This window comes from Artemia sp. Qi Xiang Cuo, unplaced genomic scaffold (genome assembly GCF_049724085.1).
Source record: "Artemia sp. Qi Xiang Cuo unplaced genomic scaffold, ASM4972408v1 HiC_scaffold_2954, whole genome shotgun sequence".
Taxonomy (NCBI): Eukaryota; Metazoa; Arthropoda; class Branchiopoda; order Anostraca; family Artemiidae; genus Artemia; species Artemia sp. Qi Xiang Cuo.
The window spans coordinates 3538513-3552459 of NW_028300808.1; the positions used below are offsets into that span (position 1 = coordinate 3538513).

General features: G+C 33.8%; 1 protein-coding gene across 1 annotated transcript in view; it reads right to left on the reverse strand.

Moving 5' to 3' along the window:
- Positions 1 to 13903, reverse strand: part of LOC148938383 (uncharacterized) — a 30251-nt gene extending 16348 nt beyond the window's left edge. Inside the window, exons 1-3 of the mRNA XM_089107842.1 lie at positions 13780 to 13903; positions 8227 to 8229; positions 4683 to 4828 (exon numbers count right to left, since the gene is read on the reverse strand). Of these exons, the coding sequence (XP_088963968.1) occupies positions 4683 to 4828; positions 8227 to 8229; positions 13780 to 13903 (273 nt within the window). The remainder of the gene's footprint in view (positions 1 to 4682; positions 4829 to 8226; positions 8230 to 13779) is intronic.
- Positions 13904 to 13947: the final 44 nt, after the last annotated feature.

Genomic DNA, 13947 nt, shown 5'->3' on the forward strand with positions numbered 1-13947 from the left:
TGCCCCGCTATTTGATCGAGAACAGTTTTGCGTTTAATCGAATAAAACAGCTCTGAAGGCACTTTAGAGACCATAATGAGTGTCAATTACTGGGGTAGGTTTGGGTAATTGAAGAAAATTCAACTGATAATTGTCAAGCTTATCTGACATTTCAACAACCACTTGTTGCAGCTTCTTAAAATTTTGAGAGTAAAGAAGTATAATTTATCAGTTATCATTAAATGGCCTAATAAACAGCCGATTAAATTTCAATTACTTTGATAAGAAAAATATTTTGGCAAAAAAAAAAAAATCCATTCATATTTGTACCCTTAAGTGAAACCAGGGGGTCAAAATTGCATAGATACAATTTTCTGGGAATGGTTTTAAGTTTTATATTTCAGGAAAACTACAGGATGGATAAAACTAAGCTAAACAATAATATGTTTGTCCAGATTTTCAAAAGGTCGTATGTCATTCAAAATTGTTGAGAAAATTTTTCCAACATATAAATATTAAGACAAACTATAGATTCGTATAGAATTAAATAAAAAAAACAAGTTTTTTAAACTGAAAGTAAGGAGCGACATTAAAACTTAAAACGAACAGAAATTATTCCGTATATGAAAGGGGCTGTCCCCTCCTCAACGCCTCGCTCTTTACGGTAAGGTTTTTTATCGTTTTAAAAAATAAAGTTTTGAGACAGAGCCAAACTTTTGCGTAAAGAGCGAGGGGCTTAGGAGGGAACAGACTCTTTCGCATACAGAATAATTTCTATTCGTTTTAAGAATTAATGTCACTCCTTACTTTCAGTTTAAAAAACTTGTTTTTTTTTATTTAATTTCTGATCGTTTTTTAGTCAATGCAGCTTTTATTTGCATAAAAATTTTACTTTTCTTTTGCTAAATGGATGTCTTTACAAATTAACTTACGTAACTAACTTCTATATTTGTATATTTTTCTTCTGGCAAAAAATACAAAGTTGCAGATTTTTGCAGATATGAGCTTGAAAACTATATAATAGGGTTTTCTGATACGCTGAATTCTGACGGTGTGATTTTCATTAAAATTCTTTCACTTGTAGGGGATGTTTCCCCCCCCCCTTTAAAAAATCGAGTAAATTTTCTCAGGCCTGTAGCCTTTGATGTGTAATACTAAACTTAATCAAATTTATATATTTAGGATCAGCATTATAAACACATTCTTTTGATACATTTATTGACATCAAAATTCCGTTTTTAAAAGTTTCGATTACTATTGAGCCGTATCGCTTGTTTTTTTATTGTTTTTTTATTACGTATATGTTATTACGTATATGAGGGGGTTCTACCCTTAGTCAATACCACTATATTTAAGTTAAATGTAAAAAAAAATATTGATAAAAAACCCAATTAATCAAATAGGCCTTTTATTTAGATTATATAGATATTTTTAAAGAACTAAAAAAAACTTTAGATTATATAGCTTGTTTTTGAGTTGGAGCAGAACCCCCTCATTTATGTTATAATTTATGTTGGTTTTAAGTTCTAATATTCCTTCTTACATTTCAGTTGAAAAAACTTGTTTTTTTTATTTAATTTCTGATCGTCTAATGATCGATTTCATTTCTAATGCTTGGAAATCCGGCGCCCCCTTCATAGAACTGTCTCTTACCCCAAAGAAACAGCCTCCACGGAAATATTCTCCAGAGTAACCCCTCCTCTAGCCCCCCCCCCCCCAGAAAAAATCCTTCCTGAAAATGGTTGTATACTTCCAAATAACCAATAAATAATGCTGGCAAGTCTGACACTCCCTTCATGGCAAGTTCCCTTCCCCCATAAAAACTTCTATCATGAACAGATCCGCAAATATACCTAACGACCCATACTTCCCTCCCCAGCCCAGAAAAAAAAACTCCTGAAAACTTCTGTATACTTCCGAATAACCAATACTATATGTTAGCATTGGGTAAAGTTCATAACTTTTAGCCCTCCCTCTGGGAACTTCGGGGATTAAGTCACCCTAAAAGACATATTTATCATATTTTCGACCATGCTGAACAAAATGGCTATCTCAAAATTTTGATCGGGTGACTTTGGGGAAAAAATAAGCGTGGGAGGGGGCCGAGTTGCCCTCCATTTTTTGGTCACTTAAAAAGGGAACTAGAACTTTTAATTTCCGTTCCAATGAGCTCTCCCGCGATATTCTAGGACCACTGGGTCAAAACGATCACCCCTGGGAAAAAAAACAAATAAAACAAATAAACACGCATCCGTGATCTTTCTTCTGGCAAAAAATGTAAAATTCCACATTTTTGTAGATAGGAGCTTGAAAACTCTACAGTAGGGTTCTCTGATACGCTGAATATGATGGTGTGATTTTCATTAAGGTTGTATAACTTTTAGAGGGTCTTTCCCCCTTTTTTGAAAATCAGCCAAATTTTCTCAGGCGCGTAACTTTTGATGGGTAGCACTAAACTTGATGAAAATTATATATTTGAAATTAACATTGAAATCTGATTCTTTTGATATATCTATTGGTATCAAAAACCCGTTTTCTAGAGTTTCGGTTACCATTGAGCCGGGTCGCTCCTTACTTACAGTTCGTTACCAGAAACTGTTTGATAGACCGAAATGATTTAAAAAACTCTTTTCTATTTTAATGAAAAAGACTGTGTCAGTATAAAATTAACAGACATAAATTTTAAAAAATAATTTCAAAGACATAAGTTTTTTAAAGAAAAGTAAAGAGCCTGAATCCCCATTTTCTTATTTATATCAGAATAACTCTCTTGCAACTTCGAAGCACGTCCAACTTCGAAGCACGTTCCTTTCCTTCCTTTTTTTCATATTTATCTGGCTCAAATGTTTGTTAAAAAATATATGCTGCAAGAAAGCTCGTCACATATTTCAGTGAACATGTTTGTGCACATCTTTGGTATGCCCGTTAGTGTACTCTTTTCTTTTCTTCGAGTTAGAAATTTTTGTCCTAATCACTTTTTTCGTCCTAAATCCTTTTTAGGTGCGTTTATCTAGTTAAATGGGTGCCACATTTATTCATCTTACTAACTGAAAAAATCTTGTTAACTGAAAACTTGTTGAAAAAGACACATCAGAAAATAGTTCATATTGTATGTAGTTACTTAAAATTAAATTAAGTAAAAACAAGTTTTTTTAACTGAAAGTAAGGAGCGATATTAAAACTTAAAACGAACAGAAATTATTCCGTGTATGAAAGGGGCTGTCCTCTCCTTGACGCCTTGCACTTAACGCTAAAGTTTGATTCTTTCTCACAAGTCTATTTTTTAAAACAATAAGAAACTTTAGCGTAAAGAGCAAGGCGTTGATGACGGGACAGCACCTTTCATATATGGGGTAATTTCTGTTCGTTTTAGGTTTTAATGTCGCTCCTTACTTTCAGTTAAAAAGCTTTTTTATTTATTTATTTTATGAACGTTTTTTGATTAATGCAGCTTTGATTTTGGCTCACCGCACATGAATAATGAAAATGAAATTTGCATATTAATTTTACTTTTTATGCCAAATGGCTTTCTCGAAATTTTGATCTGACGTAACTTACGAAATAACTTAAATAACGAACTTCTATATTCGTATATTTTTATTACGCAAATGAGAGGTTCTCCCCCTAGTCAATACCTCTATACGCTAAAGTTTGAATTTTGTTTCAATTCTTTAAGAATGGCCCCTGAATCACAAAGGCCGTTTAATTAGAATAGATAGCTTTTTTGAAAGCACTAAACAAACTGAAAATAGGGGGATAACCCATAATATATGTAATAATTTCTGTTCGTTTGAAGTTTTAATGTTGCTCCTTACTTTCAGTTGAAAAACTTGCTTTTTATTTAATTTCTGATCTTTTTTTAAATAATTCTGAGAAATCTGGCGCCCCCCTCATAGAAAAGTCCCTTCCCCCATGAAAATACCCTTCATGGAAAGATCCTCCACGTAGCCCCCTTCTTCGACCCCCCTCCCCACCAGAAAAAATCCTTCTTGAAAACGCCAGCATACTTCCAAATAACAAATACTATATGTAAACAATGGGCAAAGTTCATAACTTGCAGCGCTTCCCCCAGGGACTTTGGGGGATTAAGTCATCCTCAAAAACATATTTATTCGGCTTTAGTCTATGCTGAAAAAAATGACGATCTCAAAATTTTGATCCGGTGACTTGTAAAAAAATGAACGTGGGAGGGGGCCTAGTTGCCCTCGAATTTTTATGGTCATCTAAAAAGGGCACTAGAACTTTTAATTTCCTTTTGAATGAGCCCTCTCGCGATATTTTATGACCACTGGATCGATACGATCATCCCTGGGAAAAAAAAAAAATAAATAAACACGCATCCGTGATCTTTTTTTCTGGGAAAAAATGCAAAATTGCACATTTTTGCAGATAGGAGCTTGAAACCTCTAAAGTAGAGTTCTCTGATACACTGAACATGATGGTTTGATTTTCATTAAGATTCTATAACTTTTAGGGGGAATTTCCCCTTTTTTTTAAATCAGGCAAATTGTTTCAGGCTCGTAACTTTTGATTGGTAAGACTGAACTTGATGAAACTAAATATGTGAAATAAGCATAAAATATGATTCTTTTGATGTATCTACTGTTATCAAAATTCCGTTATTTAGAGTTTTGGTTACTATTGAGCCGGGTCGCTCCTTACTTACTTTTCGTTACCACGAACTGTTCGATAAAATTCCTTACCTGATTATGACGAATCTCGGGAGCTTTTCGGGTGGTATGAAACGCTACAAGAACCAGATGAGTTGCAGTTCCCACAACTATACCAAGTTCTATGGTCGTCAGCAAACAAACAAAATATGTAGCAAAAAACGGTACAAGTTCCAATCCTGAAAATTTTAAAGACTTGTATATTTTATGAGTTGTACACATAACTTTATGTCAAGCAGCTGGAATTTTCTTCTGAGATTAAAATTGTAAAATATTCTTTTCCTATTGCTCTTTTTTAGTATTTTTCTACCATAGGAATGTCGAGGAACCAATTTTTACTAGAAATAAATAAAAACAGCAAGTTTTTTTCAAATAAAACTAGAAAAAAATACTGAAGTATCAAACGAGCAAAATGGATTATGTATAAAAAAAAACTACTCTTCTCATCAACCCCTGCTCTTAAAAGTAATTAAATAATTAAAACAAGTTTTTTAACTGAAATTAAGGAGCGAAATTAAAACTTAAAATGAACAGAAATTAGTCTGTATATGAAAAAGGCTGTCCCCTCCTCAACGCCTCGCTCTTTACGCTTAAGTTTTTTATTGTTTTAAAAATAGAGTTGTAAGAAAGAGTCAAACCAAACACATCCATCAAATTATGAAATAGCCGTTTTGTTTAACGTAGTTGAAAGTTCTGGAAATTATATCTTTGAGGATGACAAACCTTACAGCCCTCAGGACAAGGGTTGTAAGTTATGCCCTGGGAGCAAATAGGGTGTTTATAGAAAGCGTTGTCGTAGAACCTCAAAAAGGGCTCATTCGATTGGAAATTGAAAGGGCTAGTGCCCTTTTCAATTGTCAAAAGTGATTGGAAGGCTTGATATTTTTATAGTAAAGATCGATCTGGGTACAATGTATTATTATTTTTTTTTTGTTGTTGTTTAGACCAGGGCACCAGGGTATCGAAGAAGTTGTCGTAGGAACTTCGTAAAGGGCTTATTCGATCGAAAATAGAAAGGACTTATGCCCTTTTTAATAGTCGAAAGTGATTGGAGGGCAACTAATCCCCCTCCCAAGCCCACCCTCCCATTTGCCCATTATGTTTAAAAACTTAATGTTGCCTTAAGATTAAATCAAAATGCACTGTGTTAATGCTAATTCACAATAAGGCATCTCAGCAGTATCCCAAGAACGACTGACGGTATTATGTTTAAACTTTCGGGGCTGCTTCTGCTTTTAAAATTGAACCAAATCAAAATAGCGTAAATGTATCCAAGCTATCAAAGAAAGTAAACAGATTTTTTTTGCGATTGGTATCAAGTTTTCTCTTTCAGGTTAACTAGAGGAGGTATGAAACTAAATTAAACAGTACTATTTGTGTCCAGATTTTTAAAAGGGTGTTTGTTGTTGAAAATTGCTGAAAATTTTTCTCCATCATACAAATAGCAGGCCAAACTATAAAGTCTTTAAAAAAAGATTTAAAAAATTATTTTCTTTTTCCCTGAAAAGACTATGTCAATAAAACGAACAGAAATTAATTTAAAAAAACTTTTTCTACAAAATAAGTTTTTCAAAGAAAAGTCAAGAACTCCATTAAACCAAAACTGGACAAAAAATAATAATACCAAGCGTGAAACTACCACGAACCAGCATCGATAAATAAATGAAACCCAAAACGAACAGAAATTACAATTAATAACCGAGTCAAACTCAAAACGAGCAGAAATTAACATGAGTAGGTCTCAAAACCCCTATGTCTTCCCAATGCCAGAACATAATTTGCACTTTACTGAAAAAAATACAAATGAATGTGAATTGTCAGTTTAATATACATATACTGATATTTAATCATCAAAATGTTAATATTATTTGATTTATTAAATTTATGAAAGTAAAAACATTTATATATTTTCAGTAAATTGTAAATTATGCTCTTGCCTTGGGAAGGCATAGGGGTTTTGAGCCCTACTCATTTTATTTTTTTTATTTAATCAATCAGTATTTAGAAAGTTATTTATAAGTATAGCCACCCAGTCGCAAGTACTTTTTTATCTTTCTCGGGGCGAGCACTGGCAGTTTAGTTGAATGCACTTTTTTGGTTGTAAATAAACGTAAATTAAACTGAGAACTACTTTGACTTCTAATTTTAAGTCCTGACTTATCACAATCGTATCCCCATAACCAAAAAAAGTATGAAAGGGGACACGTGATGCCCCATCACAAACTAATACACTTTGAAGAAATAAAAGATACTAGAAATCATAGTTTATATTCCAAAGAGTCCCTTTCGGTTTGATTGGAACAGCTATTGTTTAAGGGATGTAAGCAGGTGGAGTACATATAGTCTGTCAACCATGCAGGACTGTGCTTTCAATGTTAAAATGAAAATGCTTTAATATAATTATGCGTCTCCTAAATTTATCACTTAGTCCCTGACTCAGTAATGTGGCATTTGCAGAGCTTGTTGATTCTCACAAAAAGGGAGATTCCAAGGAATCTTAATTTACTGGGGATAAGATTTCAGTACTATCCGAATTCTAACGATATTGTATAAGACATTTTTACCCTTCTCGTGGAATTTACTCATAAATTGTTTTCATTTCAAATTAGTTATTTGAATAAACTATAATTGCTTGTTAAAGATTTAATTTGAAAAACTAAGATAAGTTTGATAAAAAAAAAACAAAAAAACCTTATGATCCTAATTTTAGCAAGGAAAAACAAACCTAAATTGTCTTCAAAGATTTAGCTATGAATTCTTTTGTTTAAAATTATGAATTCTTCATAACTTATTGCATTTGCCCTGACGAGTGTACTAATTGTAATATCTTGGTTGACATATTTTTTTATATTTTGACCCTTATAATTCTTTAATTATAATAATTTAATCTAAAGAACTATAAGTTTAAAGCAGTTACGCCATACTTGGCACATTTATGCCTCGAATCATCTTTTGTACGTAATTTCTGGAAGTTCAAGAAGTAACACACTTCCCAAATTATGTAAATCATATGGTTATCTGTTGTACGTAATTTCTGGAACTTCAAGAAGTAACGCACTTCCCAAGTTATGTACATCTTATGGTCCGTGCAAAACGTGGCACTAGAATACAAAGGTTTGGTGGACGTACACCAAGATTTGAAGCACTATTTTTAAAGCACTGTCTTTAAATTTAAAGCACTATTTTGGACTGTAATAGGCTGTTGTGGCAAAAATGGGGGTGATTAAGGACAAAATTACCCGCCAATAATTTATTTGTCAAAAAGGGCACTAGAAATTGCAGATTTTGTTTGAATGAAACATGTCCCAAAATTATACAACCATCGGCTTGATATAAACTCTTCTGGAGAAGACATTCAAATAAACACACACTCGTGACACAGAAAATATGAAATTTCACATTATCAATGTGCAGAGCAAGATAATTCTATGAGATGCTTCTTGATCAATCGGAATTTGATGGTGCGAATTTAACCAAGGTGGGATCACATTATGCGATATTTCCTCACTTTTTCCGAAATTGCACAATCATACATATGCTAATAGACTTTTGATGAGTACCATTAAACTTAAAATACCAGCTGCAATGAAAAATATAATTAAAATAAAAATAAAATATAGGCTAAATCTATAGTTTTTCGAATTGGTTAACTGGAGACTTAAACAACCATATACACTTTCAAAACTAGGAAAAAAACGGGAATTCAATTTTTACTAAAAAAGACCTCCATGCACAGTTATGCACTTTTTCACAGGAGCGGGGGCCAAATAAAAAAGAGGTGGTTGAAAAACCACTAAAAACTAGCCTAAAAAAATATAAAACTAATTAAAAAAAAATTTTCCGAAAAAGAAGTTTTTAAAGAAGGCAAATAGCCATTTCAAACTTAAAACCATCAAAAACAAAGTTGTAAGATAATTCAAACTCAAAACTATCAGAAATCACATTAAAATCATAAATAAAATGCAAAACGAAATATAAATTGAAATAAATGATCGTATCAAACATAAAAATAACAGATACTGATATAAACGAATCAATAAATCTTAAAACGGGTAAAAATTAAATGAAAAGTTCAAGTTAAACTTACAACGAACAAAATTACTTCAAGTAGGAATTCATCCCACCCCCTCCCCTCTATCGTAAAAGTCCTAAAGTCTATTGTGTCGTTTGTGTTTTATTGAAAACTATATTTATTTTTAACAGTAGGCTTTGTTTTTTAAAACATCGAATTCAAATACAAAATAAATCACAATAACAATAAAAATGACTTGAAAAAACTAATGAAAATAAATTAAATATTTGATTAATAATTATATTAATACCTATTAACTCAGAAATTCAAGATTTGTTTTTTCTTTTACTTGTTTTGTTTTCAAAATTGCGAATATAAAAAAAAGTGAATAACATAATTTGTCTTCAGTAACGCTGAAATGACGCAATAGGCTTTAGAACTTCTACGGTTAAGGATGGGAATGCGGATAGTAGCTAAACTTCTATTTGAATTAATTTTCTTCATTTTAATTTTGAATTCAATATTTAATTTAATTTTTTACTAGTTTTAGGCTTTATTCGTTCACCTATATGGGTATCTGTTATTTTTATTCTTGACATGATTATTTACTTTCATTTCTATTCTTTGTGGGTTTTGCTTTATTTCTGCCGGTATTAAGTTTGACACGACTCTTTATTTTATTTACTAAAATTCTCTTTCGGAAAGTGTTTTTTTTAATTAATTTCTGTTCGTTTTCTATTGCAAAATTGTTTTGTTGCTTAATATAAATCAAAATGTCTCCAGTTTTCACGTCTTTGGCTTCTTCTGCTCTGTTTGAGTTTACTTCAGAAGGTCAGTTTTTCTTAGTTTTTTTTTTTTTTTAGCACTGAAGATGGCTTGTTGGAAGTCCTTGCCAATATATGTGCTTTTGTTTTTTTTGCTTCTTTTCTGTCCAGTGGCTAATATTGCCCGCGTTTGCTCGGTTATTATTTTCTTTTATGATACTTTTGTCTGTTTGTCATATTTCAACATCCCGCTCAACGTTCACTGAAATTTTCAACTAAATGTCATTAATCGTTCATGATATATTGCATGTACACCCTTTTGACAAATAGGATGCACATATTGTATGTTAATCGAGTGTAACATCCACCTCAACATTCTCTGAAAGTTACAACTAATTGCCCTTGACTGATCCTGAGATATTTTACATATTGCACACACAATTTTAACAAGATGGATGTACATAGTGTCTTCTGACATATTTCAACATCCCCTGGAAATTTCAATTAAATACCATTAGCCGATTTTGATATATACCACTTACGCCCTTTTGTACCTGCGCCCTCACATTCTCTGAAAATTTCAACCGAATACCCTTCACTTTCACTATTTCTAATATATTTATGTATAAGTTTTCAATTATAGGTTTCATATATATTTATGTATAGGTTTCATTTACGTATTGATGGTTATTTTTGGTATTTTTACGTGTGGAAAATTAGTTGACTTCGTTTCTGCTCATTTTTGGTTTAATGTAGCTCTTCACTTTTACTTGAAAACTAATTTCGTGGAAAAAGTTTAGTAAATGAATTTCTGTTCGTTTTTTACTGACCTAGTCTTTTTCATTGGAAAAGAAAAGATTAATTCAAATATTGTCGGCTTTCAAACAGTTCTTGGCAATGACAGACAGTCAGACACTACATGGTAACGAAAGTAAGAAGCGACGTGACTCACCAGTAACCGAAACTCTAAAAAACGGAATCAGAGGCAACGCTATATAGCGTTGCCTATAGTAAAGGCCATAGGGTTCCAATGTTTTATTATTATTATTATTATTTTTTCCCAGAGGCACTTCATATGGAAGGGGTCGTCACATAAACTTCAAAAGGGACTTATTCGATTGGAAATCAAGAGTTCTAGTGCCCTTTTTAAGAGTTAAAAGTGATTGGAGGGCAACTAGCCCTTGCCCCGTGCCCTTCTTTTCCCAAATGCATCCGATAAAAATTTTGATATAGCCATTTTGTAAAAAAAAAAGGTTCAAAGAACATATAACAAAAACTCTGGTGTCGACACGACCCCCCCAGGCCCGGGAGCAGGCGTTGCAAGTTATGCCCTGGGGGCATATATGGTTCTTATGGAAGGAATGCTCGTATAAACTTCAGAGAGAGCTCATTTGATTGGAAATTGAAAGTTCAAGTTCACTTTTTAAGAGTAAAATGAGATCGGAGGATAACCCCTCCCCACGCCCTTTTTTCCCAAATGTATCTGAAAAGTTTTGAGATAGCTATTTTGTTAAAAATAGTTCGAAGATCATATAACAAATTCTGTGGTGTTGACACAACCCCCCAGGGCCTGGGGCAGGCGTTGTAAGTTATGCCCTGGAGGCATATATGGTTCTTATGTAAGTGATGCTCGTATAAACTTCAAACACGGCTCATTTGATTGGAAATTGAAAGTTCTAGTTAACGTTTTAAGAGTCAAAAGAAGTTGGAGGGCAACTAGCCCCCCCCTCCCCACGCTCTTTTTTCCTCAAACCCATCTGATAAGAACTTTGAGACAGCCATTTTTTAAATAGTTCAAAGATCATATAACGTGATTGGAGGGCAACTAGCCACCCCCCTCACCGCCCTTCATTTCCCAAATACATCCAATAAAAATTTTGAGATAGCCATTTTGCTAAAACAAAGTTCAAAGATCATATAACAAAAACTCCGGTGTCAACGCAATCCCCCAGGGCCCGGGGGCAGGTATTGTAAGTTATGCCCTGGGGGCATATATTGTTCTTATGAAAGGAATACTCGTATACACTTCAGAAAGGGATCTTTTCATTGGAAATTGAAAGCTGTTGTTCAGTTTTTGAGAGTCAAAAGAGATTGAAGGGCAACAAGCCCCCCCCCACGAACCTTTTTCCCACGAACCTTTTTTTGTTAAAAATAGTTCAAAATCAGATAACAAAAACTCCTGTGTTGACACAACCCCCAGAGCCCGGGAAAGGTGTTGTAAGTAATACTCTGGGGGCATATCTGGTTCTTACGGAAGGGTTGTTTGTATAAAATTTGGAGAGGTCTCATTTGATTGGAAATTGAAAGTTCTCGTCCACTTTCTAAGAGTCAAAAGAGATCGGATGGCAACTAGCCCCCCCCCCCTCCACGCCCTACTTTCCTTAAACACATCCAATAAGAACTTTGAGACAGCCATTTTTTTTTAAATGGTTCGAAGATCATATAACGAAAACTCCGGGGTCAACACAATCCTTCAGGGCCTGGGGTAGGCGTTTCAAGTTATGCCAGGGGGACATATATAGCTCTAATGAAAGGGATGGTCTTACAAACTTCAGAGAGGGCTCATTTGATTGGAAATTGAAATTTCTAGCTCGGTTTTTAAGGGTCAAAAGAGATCAGAGGGCAACTATCAAAATTACTTACGCATCACCAAAATTTCCTGAAAAGATAGAACTTAATACTATTTCCAGAAAATCATATTTATGCTATTTTGACAACCGTAATGCACATAAAATTTGTCTTGATCTAGCCCAACATCCCCCCAAGAGTCCCTGAAAGTTCCAAATTTATACCATCAGCCTTAGCAATATATTAGCACTAACAGTAGTAGTAATATTACTACTAGTATTATTAGTATGCAAAAAATATTTTTTCTTACGGCCGTTTGACCACCTGCATGCATACAGTGCGTTTCAATTTAATTTAAAATGCCCCCCAACATTATCTGAAAATTTCACCTCGATACTCTTAACCTTGATAGTAGTATTAGTTACAGCAGTAGAAGTAGTAGGGATAGTGTACATACAGTTTAAAATCCCCCTTAGCATGTATTGAAAATTTGAACTTAATACTCTAAGCTGTTCTTAAGATATAGCTATTATGACCTTTTAATAGCCCGCATCCACATAGTTTATTTCAATTTATTTTAATATTCTCTTCAACATTCCCTGAAATTCTCACTACAGTGCTAATTTCCTTAGATTAAGTTGTACTAGTAGTAGTCTTCGTAATAGTAGCTGTAGCAGTAACAGTCGTAGCAGTAGTAGCAGTTGCAGTAGTAGTTCTAGTAGCAGTACTAGTAGTAGTGTTAGCAGCTGTAGTGGTAAAACCATTTTGATTCTGCCTAGTTCCGCATCCCCCTTAACATGTCCGGAAAGTTTGAACTTAAAACCCTAGAACATTCCTTGGGCACTGCTGATACGCCCTTTGGACAAGCCGCTTGTAAAGAGTGTGTTCTTATTTAGTTCAACATCATCCTAAACATTCCCTGAAAGTTCCAACTTCCTAAAATTACCCCCAGTAGTAGTAGTCGTACAATAACAGTAATAGTAGGGGAAGTAGCAGCAGTAATAGTAGTAGCATTATGCACAGAGTGTTTCCTTGAATGTTTCACCTTCAAACACTCCTTGTAAGCTTCAGCTTAATGCCCTTAGCTTCGTAGCACCAGCAGAAGCATTAGTTAGCAGCAACACACGGAACCTCTGTTTTTTTTTAACATGCCCCTCAACAAAGGCTGACAGTTTCAACCCAACACCAAAAACCGTGCATGAGGCATTACTGATGCGTCTTCTTGACAACCTTTATAGGCAGAGTGTGTTTTGATTTAGTTGAACATTCTTTCAACATTTGCCAAAATTTTGTCTTAATGCCTTTAGCTTTAGTATTAGCAGTACCACTCGTAATAGTAATAGAAGTAGCAGTAGTAAGAGTAGAATTAGTAGTTGCAGTAGGATTAGTAGTAGCCTTAGCTTTAGTAACAGTAACAATAGTAGTAGTAGAAATAGTAATAGCAGTAGCAGTAGTAGCAGTGGTATTATGTAGCAGTAGTGGTAAAAGTAGTAGTGGTAAGATACAAGCATTGCCTCTTGGTTAGTCCAACATCTTCCAAACCATTCCTGTAAGTTTCACCTTACAGGTTAGTAGCGTTAGCACTAGTAGCAAAAGTAGTATTAACATGTTGCCATTTGATCAATTGAACATCTTCTTTATCAGGCCCTGAAAGTTTCAACTTAATACAATTAGTCACTCCTATGGTATTGCCGATATGCCCTTTTGATAACTTGTAAATCTATAGCGTGTTTTAATTTAGTTGAACTTCCCCCTAATTGCTTCCTGAAATTTTTCATCTTAATACTCTTAGTGTTAGTAGTATCTGCAATATAAGTAGTAGTTGGAGTAGGAGTAATAACAGTGTTAGTAATATTAGTACTATCCTGCACATATTGCCTTATTGTCAATTGATCTTCCCCTTTAACCATTCCTTGAAATTTCTAACTAAATTTCCTAATACATTCATGAGACA